Source organism: Chelon labrosus (genome assembly GCF_963514085.1).
Source record: "Chelon labrosus genome assembly, chromosome: 22".
In the NCBI taxonomy this organism is placed as follows: Eukaryota; Metazoa; Chordata; class Actinopteri; order Mugiliformes; family Mugilidae; genus Chelon; species Chelon labrosus.
The window spans coordinates 16,408,333-16,427,794 of NC_140355.1; the positions used below are offsets into that span (position 1 = coordinate 16,408,333).

The 19,462-nt window shown below is 41.7% G+C and overlaps 2 protein-coding genes across 2 annotated transcripts; both read right to left on the bottom strand.

Moving 5' to 3' along the window:
- Positions 1–1,772: 1,772 nt before the first annotated feature.
- On the bottom strand, positions 1,773–3,220 carry rxfp3 (relaxin family peptide receptor 3; the record flags this gene model as incomplete). Its single annotated transcript, XM_084572892.1, has 1 exon — positions 1,773–3,220. One exon carries the CDS (start codon positions 3,218–3,220, stop codon positions 1,982–1,984), a length of 1,239 nt encoding a protein of 412 aa, XP_084429018.1. The 3' UTR covers positions 1,773–1,981.
- Positions 3,221–12,381: 9,161 nt separating this feature from the next.
- On the bottom strand, positions 12,382–18,363 carry btc (betacellulin, epidermal growth factor family member). The gene is made up of 5 exons (XM_084572963.1): positions 18,029–18,363; positions 17,336–17,446; positions 14,938–15,055; positions 14,590–14,742; positions 12,382–13,488 (listed from the first exon to the last, which is right to left on the bottom strand). Exons 1-5 carry the CDS (start codon positions 18,066–18,068, stop codon positions 13,341–13,343), a joined length of 570 nt encoding a protein of 189 aa, XP_084429089.1. The 5' UTR covers positions 18,069–18,363; the 3' UTR covers positions 12,382–13,340.
- Positions 18,364–19,462: the final 1,099 nt, after the last annotated feature.

The following is a 19,462-nucleotide window of genomic DNA, read 5'->3' on the forward strand; positions in this document are numbered from 1 at the left end:
GGGTGGCAGTAAAAAACCTCTAGTTAACTTTCTTTACTCCTCATTAGATCACTGTTTATGTGTACAGTTGTAAGAACTGGAGACAGATCAGTAGCTTGCTGACTTTTCAAAGCTTGTCTTCCACCCTTGTCTGACATTAACTTTTACGCTGGAGACATCTGCAAAATTCAGCTGCTGAATCCGAAACTACCATTAGAACCTTTGTCAACCTTGTCTAGGTGTTTGTCACCATCAAAAATGTTACGTAAATGACTGAAAAATGTTAATGTGGCACACACACACACACAAAAAAAGAGCATCCACAGAACATCTGAAAATCTTTGAAGATCTCTTCCGTAGACGTTCACGACACATCAAAGGCTCTTCTCCAACGCTCGGAGATGTTAGCTCAACTTATGCAGAACACACATTTGATTTCTTAATTAAGATTTTAGTTATTTTTCTTCCCTCAAAGGGCTTTTTACTAACAGATTACATGCCCACCATGTGTGTTACACCGACGTGTGTGCGCACCATTGCTGCCAGGTTCAACACCCACATGACAGCTCTGGTGTACTAATTTAATTTAATACCCAGGACCTAGTGCCATTAGCCATTTGATTCAAATTACATTAGCCTTCTGCCATGTGCAAAGAAATTGTCTTTTAGGGTTGTTGATTGTTTTAGTGCCAGCTTAAACCTTATCTCTGTCAGGTAGGAATGTATTCTTTCCACTTGTCTGTGTCACTGGTTTGTCTCAGAGAGAACAGAAAGAGGACGAGGGATTATTAACCAAATGAGTTTCACTAATCGTTATAGGAATAAGAGAGTAATCATTTCAATGCCTAATTGAATCCTGCTGCACTGTTTGTTAAATCTGGACAGTTAATTGTCTATTAGCGTAGAGTTTCACTCTGGAAAACTTGTATTAACATGTTCGCTGATTGTGTGGGGGTGGGCCTGTCATTTGACAGCAGTTAATTGTCTCTTTTGACTCCTGACTGCTTTTAAATTGTGTTCCTGTTTTATGATTCACTTGCTCTGGGTATACTAAAAGAGATATTCTCTCTGGGCTCCTTCACATAACAGGATTTACTGTAGTTAAATGCTGCCATCTGTAGCAGTGGAAAATACATGATTTATTTTTTTAAAGATGCTCTTAATTTCACTTAATGATTTTAATTTCCTTAATTAATGATGGAGACATAACATCTTGTGTTGTCAGAGGAATTATTAATAGGCCGAGTCAAGCAAGCATTATATGAAATCCATGTTGTGCCTGGTTGTGATATAACATGAGGCTGATGCACAGGTTATTCTCATCTTGGTATGTAGTGGTATACATTTTGAGTCACTTGTGTTTCAGTGGGAATGAAAAGATTTTGAGATTATGGCTGTTTAAATAGACAGATTCCTGCATATATACATAAAAAAAAAAAAAAAAAAAAAAAATGCAAAGTCACAAAGACTGGCTTATTTAGGCTATTTACAATTTTCAAAATCCCACTAATCAGTTGAACAGGCACATATAATCCCATTACACACACGTTGTACAATGACAATAAAACATTCAGTGTTCAACTATTTTAAATGGCATTAATTGTGAAATAACTGCAAGGTTATTTATTCATGCTCATTCATCAGAACATGGCACCTGAGATTGCTGTGGCATTTAGAAGTATGAATCTGAATGTCATCCTGAACAAACAGAAGGACCAGCGTGTGCACATCTGGCGTTTTCATATGATGCACTTTACTTTTGGACAAACACATTAAAAAGATTCTTTCTTATATACAGGTAGAGTTGCCCTTGTGTTTTCATAAAAGCAGTAGGTATAAAATGAGGCTGTTTCTTGTCTTAACTGACAGGTATGTTTCTCTTTCAGGTTTTGTCACCTTTGTAAGAAATGCAGATCCAACTTGAGCCTTCTTACAACTGTGAGGCAGGAACTGTGGCAGTTAACTTAAACGCTAAAAATACATCAATCACAGAATATTTAGACTAAGTGCTGTTTTGCGGCAAATCTCCTCTCTCATTGTACATAGCAACCCCCGGAGGATAAAACACCACAGCGGGCTCTCCTGACGCGCAGACCGGGGCCAGGGCTTGCCCTTGCTCGTCCACCTCTGGCTTTGTGGTGGCAGTGATCGGTCTTATCGTGGTCAGGGTCGGCGAAGTCATCTGCCAGAAGAGTTTTTTCAGCGCCTTTCTGAACTCTCGCCTCATCAGGCAGTACAGGATGGGATTCAGGCAGCTGTTGGAGTGCGCCAGGCACACGGACACGGGGAACACGTACACCTGCATAGTGTAATACTCGTAACTAAAATGAACCACGTTGAGTTTGATGAGGATGCCCCAGGCTGTCAGAGCCTGGTTGGGCAGCCAGCACAGGAAAAAGGACAAGACAACGATAGTGACGGACTTTGTTACTTTGGCGCGTCGTTTGGCGCTGGAGGTGTTGATGTTCTTGGAGGTGATGAAGCGCAAAAGGAGCAGGTAGCAGGCTGAGATGATGCCCAGGGGCACCACAAAGCCCAGCAGCACTTTCTGAGAGTGATAGAGTCCCAGGTAAAGCTGCGCGGTTCCGTTGCTTTCCGGGAATTTGACGAGGCACAGGTCCTCGTTGGAAACCGACACTGTGGTGGAGAAAACTGCGTGCGGCAGAGCGGCGGAGACCGCGGCAAACCAGATGAAAACGGTGATGCACCGCGCGGAGCAGCAGTGCGTCCGCCGCCTCCTGCCTTTGAGCGCAGAGGCGAGGGACCAGTACCGCGCCACGCTCATAGCCGTTAGGAAAAACACGCTGGCGTACATGTTCATCGCTGTCACATATGAAACTATCTTGCACATGGCTTTGCCGAAAAGCCATGTGAAGTCGAGCGCGTTTTCCACCGCCCAGAACGGCAGAGTCAGCACGAACTGGAAGTCGGTCACGGCCAAACTAGTTACGAAAAGGTTGATGGAGGATTTTCTCCACACCTGCTTCGACTTCATTAGGTACAAGACCAGCAGGTTCCCAACCAGACCCAGCGCACAAACCAGAGAGTAAATGACGGAGATGATAATCCTCACGACAGCTGCGCCATCTCCCACATAATCAGTTTTGCCGAAGTCTGACAGGTGGATAAAGTCTCCACTGGAGCGGTTGGTCGAGTTGAAAATATAGCTGAAGTTGAAGGATGCAGCGTAGATTAACTCTGCTGGTTCCTCGTAGTTAGTGTCAGTAAATTCTCCAGACATTTTAACTTTTATCCCTGAAGGTGTTTGTTAAAGTCATTCATTCTTCTCTTCTTGGAAAGAAAAAAAAATACTTATAAATCCTTCATGCCTTCATGTTACTTGAATCAGATCAGCAAACATAGCCTACATGTTGCAGGTGTGTGGAAAACAGAAAGGAAAAAAAAAAAAATGTAGCTCTTTTGGAGACAGGGTTCCTCATCGGGCTGTCACGCTGCTCTGATCTTTTCTCTGAGCTCTCCACGCGTTTAAAAAAAAGCGTCTTGACGCACGGCTCGGGCGCGATGTGGCGCTGTCCTTGGTGCTGATACGGTGCCAGGAGGTGTAACAAAAATTATTTAATGTTAAAAAAAACAACTACGGAGGAGTAGACCATATTTTTAAGGACTGTGGGTTGCATAAAGAATTTAATCTGTGGGAAGTGCATGGGGCTTTTCAACGCTCTCTCTGTAGCGACACCAGAGAGAGAGAGAGAGCGAGAGTGAGGTAATGTGTGTTTGTGTGTGTGCTCATTTATTTAAATGATTGTAAAGCCTTGCTCAAATATATTTTTATCAAACCCAACAAAATGACCTGAAATAAACATATATTTTATATGTTTATTTCTGAGGGGGTGAATGAGTTGGCAGCACTGACTGCATATAAAACACTGTTGGCAACCCTTCATGAAATGAATTATGATCCCTCCACTGTGGATTCAGGCCTCCATTCCTTCCAATGAAGGATCATTCTTATTGATATGGGTTGCCAGTGGCACAACGGCTCATCACCATTCCCATGATTTATTTCTCTTAACGACACACACATGGAAATTAACAATTTAGAGCAGCTATACAGTCCGTGATCATTGGAGGCTAATTTGCTTGTATGAATAAGGTACCAATAAAATACAGACCCTTCCTGTAAATCATGGTCTGCAGCCTCTATTGCCACAGGAAATAATTCAAAAGGTGGAAGTGAGGAGTAGATAAAGACTGTGGACATAAGGCTGTACCTAAACTAGATGACACCACTGGGATTTACAAGTGTCATTACAGTTTAATGAGGTAGCCTACAAAGCTAGTAACCTAATAAACGTCAGGTATTGAAGGGCCATCTATATCAATATCACACACTATATATCTTGACTCATGTTGTCAAGATGATTAAATTACTGGCTCACAATTTTCCCTGCTATGCAGTTTTCAAGGACGCACACACGGCTGGCTCCGTGAGCTGAATGATAAAGGCTTTTAAACCAAACATGTAAAGTTGAATGGACTGAGAAATATAAAAAGAAAGAAAGACAGAAAGAAAGAAAGAAAAAGCTCCAGCCTTAAAATGTGCTTGAAATTGACTCACCTTTAATGGTTCGTCAAGATCCATCTTAGAGTTGTAACACCACCTGAGTCTTCATTCATTCAAGTGTAAAATCGCAGCAATGAGATCACTTCGGTGGTTCCCCACCTCCTTCGTAATCCCCTATGCCGGCTGTCAAGACTGGAGCTAGGTGCAGATTTTAGAGAGAACTGATATTGAGGTGAGAAAGGTAAAACATGAGGCGTTTTTTCCAAGACATTAATACAGCAGTGGTGGCAACTGTTGTCTTTAAAATTTTACAAACATCCCATTAAACCAAATGAACTGATTTAAGTTTGCAGATTTAAACCCTTTTTACCCATTTACCCTTTCAAAGGCATTTACTGAAATAAACTGTTACATAATTTTTAAAATGCCAATGTTGGCAGCCCTCTTTCTTGGACATAACACAGCGCCAGATGATGGATACTTTTTGTGTTGTCTGTACGGAGTCATTTGGCAACTCAAAGCCAAACAATGTGTGGGTAATGCAGGCTTCATCAAGGCTGCACTCCAAGTTAACTACATTAATTTGTTTTGTGTTTTTCACATTTACACACACACAAAAAAAGGAGAAAGGGAATCAGACTTCCTTGTCACGGCAATACATTTCCAGACAATATGCATAATCTTGGGCACCAGCACTCATTTGTCACCACTGTGACAAAGACACACACACATTGTTCTTCTTCAGATGTTCATATACAGTTTGTTCTAGTACTCTATATATTATACACAATGAGTCAAACAAGAACATGGATTTGAGTTTAATAAGCCACAGAGAGAGAGAGAGAGAGAGAGAGAGACGCATTGTTATTGATCGTTCTTTTATTACGGTAAACCTTTTTTTGAAGCACATCACGTAGTGCGGGCTAAAACCCAGCCTTCTGTAACGAGGCAACACATCATCTCACAAGGTCTGCGATGTCTTCAGAGGTTTTATTTGTTGTTATTTGTACAAAAATGGGTACTTAAATAATACATCGGTGAAGTGTTACCCAGTCTCTGCTGTGTCAAACCTCGTGTGTCTTTCCATCGCAGAAGAACTGTGAGGCTACAAGCAATAACTGTCTTCAGTTTTAACGTGTCAATGTATGAGGACATATTAGCAATTAGTGGAATATGGCCTCATCATCTATTCATCTTGTCTATGACAGACTTTGTTGTGGACAGTCGCGGGGGGCTTGACCCATTTCCAGATGGCACTGTGTGAAAAGCCTCATCATTAGTCCCTGAAAGTCAGATGAACATATTAAAATCTCTTCTCTTTATATGAGGAAACATCACAATCCCAGAGGAAAACAAAAAATAAAAGTCAATTGCTCTCATGGTCAAAGTAATATTCCCACTAAATTTAGAATTGTCGACTGTAATTTCTGGATTCGTGCGATGAGTAGAAAAGAACTTGCATGACGACAAGAATGGAGCAGAAGTGTTTGCAGCAGAGGCAAAGATTTGGTTTAAGTTGGCTTGAAAAACAGAGCTGACTGGAAGAAAATCCTCTTACGAAATAAGTCTAAAGTTTCTTTCCAAATGTGAATGTGACAAGTTTCAGAGGGAAACTCAGACATGCTTATCACCAGCCGAGGTCTGTCCAAGTTCAATTAATTTCAGTTCAGTTTTATTCATATAGCGTCAATAACAATACAGAGTGTCTCAAGATGCTTTACAACATCTGGTCTGAAAACTGTCCTGAAACCCCCAGAGCAAGCCTGAATGCGACAAAGAAAAACTAACTCCTTTTTAACAGGAAGAAACCTTGAGCAGAACCCAGCTCACATGGAGGGACCCATCTGCCTAGAGACAGAAAAGAGAGGAGAGGGCAGGAGGAACGAGATAAACATACATCTGTCACAGATACATACATCTGACTAAAGCGTACATGTAGAATCTGATGATGATACGAATACAACATATAGCTGATGGTGTCACATGGCCGCTTGAGAATATAAGAGGTAGGCAGGTTGGAGCACTGTTCATTCAGGTAGGAGTGGATAACTGCAGGCCATGAAGACTGGGCAGGTTGATGAGACCACGACAACAGATGTAGTATGGAGATCCACAGGAAACACACAACTCCAGGTCAACCCTTATCTGAACTCACCATCTGTTAGAGGTCGGAGGCCACATGCCTCTGGATATTATCTGTACTTTTGGAAAGTGCATTGAATAATAACAGCTTGTTTCAACAACACCATATAGTTACCTTTAATGCTCTTTCAATAACATAGGCCGTGCGTTAATCGATGCAAATAAGTTTATTGGCAGACAGGGTGTGAAAGGAATGGATGGAGGGATGAGAAGGGTCAAAGGGGATGGGATGAAAAGTGGTTGAGGGGATGGGATGAAAAGGGATGAAAAGGGGTTGAGGAGATAATAATAATAATAATAATAATACATTTTATTTATAGGCGCCTTTCACGACACTCAAGGTCACCGTACAAATTGTTTAAAATAAAACACAATTCAATACACGAAATAGATGAGATGGGATTAAAAGGGTTGAAGGGGGTGGAATTAGAAGGGTCAAATGGGATGGGTTAAAACGGGATAAAAGGGCTCAAGGGGATGGGATGAAAAGGGATTAAAAGGGGTCAAGGGGATGGAATAAAAAGGGTCAAAGGAGATGAGATGCAGAGGGTCAGAGGGGATGGGATGAAAAGTGGTTGGGGGAGGGATGAAAAGGGATGAAAAGGAGTTGAGGAGATGGGATTAAAAGGGTTGAAGGGGGTGGGATTAGAAGGGTCAAAGGGGATGAGTTAAACGGGATAAAAGGGCTCAAGGGGATGGGATGAAAAGAGGTCTAGGGGATGGGATGAAAAAGAATGAAAAGGGGTCAAGGGGATGGAATAACAAGGGTCGAAAGAGATGAGATGCAGAGGGTCAGAGGGGATGGGATGAAAAGGGATGAAAAAGAGTCGAGGGGATGGGATGAAAAACGTCGGGGGGAAGACGCGAAGGGGAGGAATGTGTAGACTGATCATAGAGGAACCCAGAGAGTGAGAGATCCTTGTCCACTGGTTCCTGTAATGAAAGGTGGAAGAAAGAGAGAGAGAGAGAGAGAGAGAGAGAGAGAGAGAGAGCGAGAGAGAGGGTTAGGACATACTTTTTATAGGTTAGTGTGGAAAATATAATGATGTGGTTCATGGTCTAGTTCCCGAACTCAAATTAAAATAACTTCCTTTATTTAATGGGTGTTAATTAAAACGACATGAAAGTGTGCACATACAAACAATAATATCTGTGGGTTATTTAGAGTGCTTATAAAGAATAAAGACAAAAATAAGGAGTATTTGTTCACGGACAGTTTATCCACTTTTACTGATCATCAGAGGATCATCAGATATATTAGCTGTTGTTGGTTAGCCTAGTTCCCAAGGCGACTTGGCTTGAGTTTCTTAAAGATGTTTTGCTACTCGTCCATCTTTAGTTCTAACTGACTGGTGGATCATTAGAGTACCATTCAATAGGAAAAGAAAGCAAGATCAAAACAAGTTCCTCCAGTTACAGGTGAGTTTCTGGTTGTTAACAGACTTTAGTCATTGTAGTTAAAACAGTATGTTCCTAATAAAATCCCAACTCTCCACCGGTCACTTAGAACTGAAGACGTTGCTTGGATGAGTGGCAAAATGCCTTCAAGAAACCAAACAGCTCCAGATGATCTGAGTCACCCAGCAGAAGACTTGCAAGCAGATTAGCAGCTCGCCACTTCTTAGTTCATACTGCTGAATTCAAATGAAACTCCTCGTGGTTACAACCTGGGAAGAAAAATGCCTGGCTTTCAGGTGATAAGTCGAGAGAACACCGATGCCTCGCAACCGCTGGTGTCTAGATGGCACAGAGGCTGACAAACTCATTACTTGCTGTTGGAATTTCCGAACTTTCCTCGGGCTGATTATAAAATTAAAAAGAAAACTACAGAAAAAGTTCTTTTACTATAGGTGGCTTCACTTGGAAAAAAAAAAAAAAGAGTAGTGTCAATCATTTCTGACCACTCTCAGCTAAAGAAGCTGTCCTTTTTAAATTCCTACTGGTTCTTTGAGTGCTGAAGACTTTATTCCATGACCATGAAGCTCATTTAAAACACACCAAAGCTGATCATGTGAATTCAACTCTTGCAAAGAGGTTTCTATCTGATTGTCTCTTTTTCATAAGGCCAGAGTGGACTAATCAGTTTGCCAAGGCCATGGCTCTTCTCTGTGAAATCAATCATACTGCGATACAGTAACAGGTACATGCTGTCCTCTATCACATAAAGAAATAAAGTCTTCATCTCTGAATCGACATGCTATGTCTACACAAAGGTTAGAGGTGTCTTGGTGATGTAAGATAAAAAATATAAAGAAAAGGAAATAGCTTGAAAGTAGCGAGCAACAGGCAACAAATTAATCTTTACAGAAAAAGGTCATATTAATGTAAAGTATTCACGGTTTCTCATCAGCCTACAAATGTTTTGTAATCATCATTTGCGTATATCCATCAGGAGTGGGCGCCTTTGATCCCAAAAATCTACATGAATTACACGAGCACTTCATGAATCACAGCAGCGGTGGCTAATTGAGGTAATCATTTGTTATATATGCGCAGATGTTGAGGTAAAATTTATTTCTGTGTTCTGTAATTACTTTTGAGTACAGTACGTGCTTGACTGACGGCCCAAATTACCCAGAGTAAGAGGACCAGAGAAGAAAAGTGTATATATATATATGTATATTTGCTTCTTTGTGCAGAGAAATCTCATGAAATAATCATATGGTTCAAAAATCTGCAATCTGCAGAGCGTAGCATGTGTGTAATACACCTGGATGTGATGCAGTTGCATTCTGTTGTTGATGCAGCATCTATACAGCATCTTCTAATTACAGGTGAGTTTCTGGTCGTTAACAGGCTCTAATGGGGACAATGCACAGGTGTTCCACATAAACTTGCACACCAGGCATTTAGGACTAGAGAAGCTACTTAGATTAGTGGTGAAACATCTTCAAGAAAACTCAGCATCTCTTTCAGCTTTGTCGCCAGACATTGATATTGCATCCTAGCTCCAGCGTCACAGCTCAGTGATATTGCTCATACGCAGCTCGTACAACGATAAGACCAGCACGTTGTTGTGTAGATCAGTGACTCACTCTATTAGTTTATTCAAACGTACAATTTCATGCCTTTTTTTTTTTTTTTTTAGCATGCTTTGTTATATCAAAATTGCAGTTATGCTCTGGGTAAAGCTGTCAGTGTTATCTTATTTGTGATCTACCATCAGTTACAACACAAGAAGACGCAGGGATCTGTAAATGTCATCATGTAAGGTTAATTTAATATTATGTGCAGTTTGCTGGGTTTACACTGGCAGAGTCATGAGGGCAAAACCACGTCTCATCAGTGATTAGAGTTGATAATGAAATGATATATATGTACTGTATATATATATATATATATCCTCTGCAGTAAAAAATCTAAATATTCGTCAGACGCTCTGTGCACTTACTGGGAAAATACAAATAAACCTCTGCGAGAGGGAAAAACGTCTACCGTAGCCGCTATCTGTTCCAATCATACCAACCTGACATCCCAGTAATAGTTTACTCACCCTCACAGTTTTGGAGGATATCTTCAAGTGGCAGCTGGATGAATTTAAAGAGGGAGACTGACAGATGCTTCACCTTCACCGTAGTTAGACTCCTCACAAAAGCTTGCCCACAAAAAAGAGCCTTAAACTGATTATACAAAGTTTCCTTTTGTGGACAAAATACAATTTAAACTTTAATAGCACTAGTATACTGCACTAATCACAGCAGCAGCACTGCACATGTGATTCTAGCCCATGTGACAAGGAGGCATTAGAATAATACGTGTGAAATTTAGCAGTGGGAGAAGTATTCCGATATTTTACTTGGGTAAAGGTAGATATTGGGAATCAGATAAAGTCCTGGATCCAAGATTTTACCTAAATCAAATGCAAAATTCTTAATGTATCAACATACACCGATCAGCCACAACATTAAAACTACAGACAGGAGACGTAAATAACATTGACCATCTTGTGACAATACAATGTTCTGCTGAGAAACTTTGGACCTGGTATTCATTTGTGTGTAGACCAGACCAGGCGCCCCCACCCCATAGCAATAACACTCCTTGATGTCAGCAGCCATCCCCAGCAGGATGCAGCCTGACACAGACACACCCAAAAAAAAAAAAAAAAAAACGGTTTAGGAACAACTCAAAAAAAGATGAAGAACAGCACAAGGTGTGTTGACCTGGCCTCCAAATTCACTAGATCCCAAACTGATCAAGTATCTGTGGGATGATCCACAGAGGCCCCTCCCTTCGACACCCTCAGAAGGCCCATGTCCTTTCTCTGATGAGTCACCGCTGTTTTAGAGTCTCAAGGGAGACCTGCACACTATTAGACAGGTGGTTATAATGTTATGCCTGATTTGTGTATAGCTGGTTGTTGTGTTCTGCTGACCTCCAGTGGCTTTTACACAAACTACATAAAATGTACTAGAACACAGGGAAGAGCGAGCACAGCTGTCAGAGTCCCCAGCTTGCACACATGCCAGAGAATAACAGAAGGTCTGTGTGAAAACCGTACCGGGTCCCGTTTCACCCCGGGTTGAATGTCCACTCGAAGGAAACTGAAACGTTTAAGCTGTTTTTTTTTTGTTGTTTGTTTTTTAAAAAAGACCAGTTAATGAAAGACATTTGACTGCGTCTCCAATCTAGATCAAACATCTACAGCAGTGTTGTTGGTATCTGTCCCTCTTATCAGCCACAAGTTCCGCGGACACACCCCTCATATAGAAACTCAGGCATTCCTCAGCTGTCACCGTGTTGAAGACAGGCGGGCACGCAGGCCACCTGAAATTAGGCCAAAGGTCCTAACACTCATTGTAAACAGCAGAGAATAGATGTTGGTGTTATTGGTAGTCGAAACATGTAGCTGTCTGTAATAAAAACTGTTTATTAATAAAGAAATAATGAGAAAAATGATACCACTAACATCCAATTTCATAGTTGCCTTAGTATAAATTTTGCAATTAGACCAAGCACAGGTCAGTCAGGCTCCTGTGAAATGAACTAAGGCTCGATTATTGGAAAAATCACCCAGCCAGTACGATTACATTTAAGAAGATCAGGAGCAAAACAGTTTCCTGATTTTCTAAGGGATTCAAAATGTTATAAAGCTGCTGAGCTACGTGGTAGAGACTCTGATGTCTGTCGGTAAAGTTGCAGGCCAGACCTCAACCTCATATTTGGCAAACAGACGTGAGAGCTCTATCAATCTTCTTATCCAGAGGAAAGTGTTGTTTTTGCAAAATGTCAAACTGTTGATTTTAGATTGCCTCCTCCTCCTCCTCCTCCTCCTCCTCCTCCTTCTCCTCCTCCTCCTGCGTGCCAGGTAACAGGTGCTACCAAAAAGTATCAACTACTTAAACACACCTACTACGTCTGTGTCTGGCAGCCATTGTATTGATCAAAAAGCAAACCATCCCCGCTACATTTTCTTTAAAAATAGAAACACCGTTGGTCTCGGGGATAAACTCAGATACGAGATAATTCCCTTTCTGCCAGCTGGATTAAGGGCCATTACGTAAGAGGACGATACTTTCTCACTCTGGTATTTGTTGGCTCACGGTGCATAGCAACGCAACAACACAGTAAAACCATAAAGTGTGATCACCTGAAAGGAAACGTAAGCCCAGCATTACGCGAAACTAACGCCAGGTTTTCCAGCTGCGGTTCTTGTGAACTCATTACCTCACAGGAGAAAGTACGTAGTACAGTATTTATTGATGGGTGACACAAAAACACTTAAATGGCTCTGTCCTAAACTCACCTCGTACTACATTTAGAGTTAACACGCACACAGACACACATTTAAAAATAAAGATAAAAAAAAAAAATGGAAACTGTCTCGGACAGTGGAGCACTTTCACCTCGGCCCGAGCCTCGACACACAGGCTCGGCTGTTCTGCTCCTGAAGCTCGGAGGCCGCTCGGCTCCAAATATACAGATCAAAAAAGCCCCCGGAGCACAAGTTCTCCTTGTCCTCCTTCCAAACCTTTAGTCCAGACCTGCAACCTTTAGCATAAGGTTCTTCTTGCATTGCTGACGTTGGTGAGTAACAACATTCTGTGTGAGGTTTTGCGTGGAGATGTCTCTGTGGACTGACAATTATGGTGCATATACTGAAATACTGTGCAGTGAGTAAAGGAGAAGGATGCAGAGATACTGAAACAGTGGCTGCTTGTACTTTTAAGATAGAAAATCTCTGTGGTTTATTTACATGACAAGAGATCCGTAAAGTGAACGAGGCATGTCTTCACACAGTCCCTTTCCTCTTGTCTTTCAGAGTCCATGTGTCTCCCACGCGGACCAAGAACTGGTCAACCTGATCAGCTGTTATCACTGGCTGCCAACTGCTCTCACAGCTTTTTTTCCAACATAGCAACAAGGAAAATCACCTGCTGCTCCACGGCACTAGAAATAATAAAAGTGTCATGTGTGCCAGCACACAAGCTGCAGAACACTCTCCTCCCAAGTTGTGTTTATCATAAATCCAGAAAGGCCTCTTTTGTTCTGAGACTCCGTTGAAGGTTCAAATGAGGCGGTTCTTTAAAAGTAGGTACGCGCTTCATCCAGAAATACTTTAGCCGTCCTTTGAGGGAGTGCTGCACAGGGACCTCCTCCTATAGGTCGCTGCCGTCGCCGTGATACAAAAGCCAGCACCTGTCCCCCTGGTGTAAACAACTCCGTGTCTTGTGGATGTGCTCACGCATAGTTCTCATACAGAATTGGTATGTAAGGGCTCTGCTGTGTCTGGTGTTGAGGTGGTGTGCGCTGCGCCGGTGTCCATCATTCTCAGCTTCTCCGTCCCGTTCCTGGGTTCTTCCCTCCGCCTTCCCCTCCTCCAACGCAATCTGCACCTACGACTGAGAGAAAAGCAACCGTGATACACAAGGGAGCCAAGAACTTTAAATGCAGCAGAAAGGAGCAGTTCTTGAAAAAAGTGAGAAGATACAATCAGATCGACTCACGAGCAAAAGTAACTGGCTGCAGTTTCTTTTTTTAGCATAAAGGCTGGTGGGTAAAAATGCTCTTAACAGATTAGTCTATGACTTGCGGTATCTGTCTCCTGCTTTCATTCCCCACATTTCCTTTCTGTCTACTGCAAGTGTCCAATAAAGGAAAAAATGTCTCATAGGAAGAATCTCTGAAGACGTCTGTGAGGATTCTCAGTCATCCAGGTCATGGTACATCTAAAATAACCGAACTGAGGAGACCACTTAAATGAGAGATGAATCCTCTTCAGGAAACCTCAGACAAATCCACATGCCCTCCTTTTTCGCTTTCTTTTTAGGTGAACCACAACCTGGACGACTAGCAATCTTCAAATTTCACCACTCATCTAAGTGGTGTCTTAATGAAGACACCACTTCTGAATGACGTGACACGAGGAATCGAAGTTTTTACGTCAGAAAATCTGCACTCACGAGAAGGTGAGAGGCAGATAGTTTGAAAGAGGAGAAAAGGAATAGGAAGACATCCGTGTAAAACTGGAAGAAAATCTTTAAACAGGGGAGGGGGGCTGGGACACCCTTTATCAGCTGCTTACAACACAGTCTATCTATCCCCAAGAAATTTCATACCTTAAGAGTTTAACCATTAACTTTGCAAAGAAGATACCACCCAGGGTGATCTGGTTTACGCCCTTAAATTCAGGCGAGTATTGGGTCATTTGCAGACCACAGTTTTGTGAGTTGTAGGTGGGTGCCCCCCCACAGATGAACAGATAAACTCCCCTCCAATCAGACAAAACTAAAGAAGCCTCTTGGAAGAGAGGAGAAATGTCTTCAAGAAAGCTCCTGAACAATAAGTCCAGTTTAAGCTTTGTTTAAGTTTAAGTTTGTGGCTTAACCTCCAAAGAAAAAGGCCATAAAATCTGTTTGTACATGTTCATTAACAACCTAAAGTATGATACACACACACACACACACACACACACACACACACACACACACGTGAATGCTTACTCTGAACAGACGCAGACGAAAACAATGAGTAAAATGATGGATAAAAGCCCTGCAATCATGCAGGCAATCAGGATTCGTCGTCTCTTATCTTTCAGCGGGTCCGAGATCAGAATCACGTATTCACACCTGGAGCCGTCGTAACCAGGCAGACACCTAAGACAAAGGGGAGAAAGAAAAAAAGGCCTTTGTTGGAATTATTTCAGAATCATTCAAAATCTATCGTAAAACAATAATGAAAGCTGCTCCTCTCTGATCTCGTCTGCTGTCAGTACTCTGATCTGTCTTCTTTACAGCGGCATCAGTCTCAGGGTATTCATCAGTCACCATCTCTCTGCAGCTGCCTCTCACCTGCATGACGGCGCCTTTTGTTCTTCTACGTAACGACAGTCCCCGTGGATGCAGTAGTGGGTGTATTCCTCAGGACATTTTGAGAAGTGGCCGCTCCCCTGTCCCGTATCTGCTGTGTCTGATGGAGAAATTGAGGTAAATGAGAGTTAAATGAGAATATCAGATGATCCCCAACTTTATACTGTAACAACAAATGACTACAGTCAGTTAGCTAAGCCTCTTAGCCTGACTCAAAACAATGATAAAGATGACCAATTAGCAGATCACAACATCCGGCCAAGAAATAGTCGCAAATGTCACTGCACCACGTGCTGTTTGGGTATTTGATCATCTTTGGCTGAGCCAGGCTAGCCGTTTCCCTTTGTTTCCAGTCACTATGCTAAGCTAAGCTACTTTTAAGCCTAAAAGTATTTTGCCAGCAATTCTTCACAAATTAACATCTGTGCTCACTTGTGGTTGAAAGACAGATGGTTTTAAAAAGAAGTAAAGAATATCAGTCTAAGCTAGATGCCTGCTGGTATTTTTTCCACCATTTCTTTCAAATTAATTAAGGGCGAAGTATGTTGTTGGTCCTGGCACTCAATCACATACACCCTCAACTGTGCCATTACAAATAGAAAGAACTTGGTTAAACTCAGAAAAACACAATGATTTCTCATTCAAGTTAGTGCTTATTTAACAAAAACATGACAAGATTTAGCTTCATCATTTGCTAAAACGAGTGATGTTTTAATAAGAGTCGATTATCAAATCCCATCAAGAACGTAAATAATCTTATATCCCCAAATGCCTATTTGCCTATAACTGTGACACATTCGGTCAGCGTTCTTCTTTTACATGTACCGTCACCTTCTGGCATGGCCTGATCTATAAATAAACAGTTTGCAATATGATCCAGAGAGGAACCCTAGCGATCATTGCCAGGAAAAGCCCGGTGTCGTCAATTAGCCACGTGTCTCAATTATTAACATTTGTTGGGCATCCCTGACATGCTCTTCTTTCTCTGTAGCTTACTCACAATCACACAAACTAAAACATGCCCAGCTGAAAAACAGCAACAGTTAGCGGGCCATAATGTTGAACTCCTGACCTCCAGTGTCACACAGCACTTCTGAAACCTCCGCTGATATCTTTACGACCTACCCCCATGAAATTATCTTTGAAAATGAGCTTGTAAAACAATACTGCCGTTCAGGTGACATCAATGACAGCGACTAAAACTTGTTAAGTGAAACATGAGATGGAACTAGCTGCCATGACCTTTGGGGTGGAAGGAGGGAAAAGAATCTCCAGTTACAGAGTTTAATGAGATAGTTTGTTAAACAGATGGGAAGTACATTTGTGTTCTAGTCAAGGGTTAGCGGAGATGAGAAAATCGATACCACTCTGTAGGAAGCTGTGAAGCTAAAGTAGGTTAGCCTAGCATGAAGACTGGAATCAGAAATAGCTAGCATAGGAAAATGTATTGAGCACCTCTAAAGCATGGTGACGTATATGTAGTATATCTTGTTTGTTTTAGACTGTACAAAAACAACACATTGTCCATTGTTCTGCACAGCTAAGCTAACCGGCTAGTGATTAGCACACAAGCATGAAAATGGTCATAGCCATGTACCAAAACTGTGGAACCATTCATTTAAATTAAGAAACTTATTTTGATAAACGATTTTTGATTAATATTCATGTAGTTTTGCTGTGCAGCACAAACCATCATTTTCACGATGCAAGAAATACGATACGATACGACACAATGCGATACAATATGATACGATACGATACGACACAATATGATACAATATGGTACGATACGATACGATACGATACTACGCGATACGATACTACGCGATACGATAGGATACGATACATATGATATGATACGATACGATACGATACAATATGGTACGATACGATACGATAGGATACGATACGATACATACGATACATACGATACGATATTAGTGTCTTAAATCTGTTCAATTTTGAGGTTTTTCCTAACAAACAACTCTATGATCATAGCTAATTCCATTCAAAATACAGTGGTGCCATTGAATACCCCAGTCAGGGATCAAATCTGATTAAATATTTGATTTATTCTCCTTTCATTCAGTTAATCCATCGAAGAATGACAAACCTGAATGATGTTTTACAACATTTCATTAGCGGAATTACTTGACCCTGCCTCTGCAACACCAAGGGGTTGCATGTCTTTTTTTTTCTTTTAATGATATGACTCATCTGTAACGGATTACATGTGTTTTCCTTTTTCATTGCCACGTCCATGACGAAGGTGTGTTTGGGTGTATGCCGCCCCATCTGCGCCCATTCATCCATTAAACCTCCCGAATCCAAAGCAACCGCACATTTATGGCGGCCCTGATCTCCCCGTCCCCGTACCTACCTGTGCAATTGTCTCCGTTGCCATGGCGATGACAGTGGGGCACAGTTCGATTGCCGGCTGACTCCTCGGTGGCATTCCACTCTGCCAGGCAGTATTTGGATAAGGCCAGCGCTGCAGCCAGAAACACAAACACATACAAACAAAAGCCGGTCACACACAACAAATACGCGCCCCTGGCACACATATCACCCAATCTGTGACCACGTTCCTCTTACAGGAGCTGCATGAGACACGACAGAACGCCTACTACTATGAACACATGCCACAATAATGGCCCCGGCCACTCTGACTATGTGAAACATCGCGCTTGTTTTGACGACGATTAGTAATCACAGAGGATATATTGCTTGTATGTGGATTCTCCATTCAATCATTAACCAGTACTGAGAATTACAGTATAAATATTTCTCAGAGGGGAAAGCCTTGTCTTTTAAACCTGATTTGATTGCATATGCATGTCAAAGAAGTCTCCCAACAGCGTTAACAATATACAGTGAACCTTGACACTCTATATTGTATGAAAGCTGTCCCCACAAGCATGTGTTTAGAATAAGGATTATGTGTAAACATCACTTTAGTGTGTCTGAGGCGTCCAAAATCCAATATGATACACCCAGCCTTCTAATTACGACCAACGAGAAGGGAAAGTAAACACCGATTCAGCCAGATGCACAAAACAACAGTGAAACCTACCTGTTACTATTCCCACACAGAGTCTGTACGCGGAGGCCATCTCCTCACTACATAAAGGTGCTCATCTGGGTGAGAGTCCCTGACAAATAGAAGTCAAACTGGATCAGTTCTTTCTCAGGGGTCAGTGACCTTTGGAAGAGGCGTGGACGAGCTGTGGAGGATCCCCAGTGGCGCGTCGTATTGTGGCTCTTCATCGATGGCGGCTAATAAGTCATATTCAGCCGGGGAAAGCTCGAGGCTTTGACCAGAGCATATGTGGCCCAGAGCTCTCCGGCTCTCTGGACTGTGGCTGAACTATGGAGTGTGAGAATAGAAAAAAAAAAAAAAAATGGGGGTGGCACTGAAACCCAACTCTGCTCTCTGGTCCCCGCCCACACCTTTAAAGGAGACGACGGCTCCATTCAAGCTATTCAGGTTATTTCCTCTTTAGAGAACAAGCGCTCCTTTATACCTGAAATTCCCTCTCATAAGAATGAAGCGATAGGTGGAGCGTCCATTGAAAATAATCAGCAACCTGTTTACCAACTAAAGATTTCAGTCTCTATTTATACTTTCTTTCTGGGATCTCCCTTCGAACAAAAGGGAGCAGATAAACGTGCGAGGATGGAAACAATCAGACACTGACTTTATTATTATTAATAAGATGAAGAGATTAAAGACAGCTCAATGCAAACGTTCAAATGCTTGCAACTAGTCCTTTGTAAATGTTACAGGTTTTTAACTGTACTTCATACTTTAAACTTTAGATTTTGCAAAGATCCAAAAGCCGCTGAAGCATGGACACCGATTATCTCACAACAAGGGTGTGACAAAGTCATCTGGACACGTTTGACTTTGCTCGAAGACGTTTCATCCGAGTGCCTCCTTCGGTCCTGAGCGGCCAGTGGGGAGTCGAGGTTTTTATTGGGAATATCTGTGGGTGGTGCACACTCGAGACTCACCAAGTAGGCCCATAACAATAAAATTCTGCTTTAACACACCAGAAATAATAACTACCGTATAATCTAACATTCATGTAGGCCAATACTTACACGGCTTAATCATGGGAAATGTTTCAGGTCTTATATTCAATTATTTTTTTAACTGAATTATCTGTTTCTACGCTGTGACACTGTTAATTTAGCTTTTTTATGACAAAACTATGATCTCAATACCCTTTTGTTGTTCTAAATACGGCCAGTAGATGGCAGAATTAAGCACTTTCTCTGTGTGGTTTCATGTATTTTGTATTGTCAACCTAAGTTTTACAGAGTAACCTACTTTCACTTTTACTATACCCATTGTATACCAAGTTACAAAAACTTCTTTGTGTTTCGCTACGTGAGAAACAGAAAGAAAAGAAAAGAAAAAACAAGCTAGGCAAGATTTCCTTTGACTGGAATTTTTGGGCCTTCATGAAAGAGCTTCAGGTGTCAAAGTGGATCTAAAATGCAC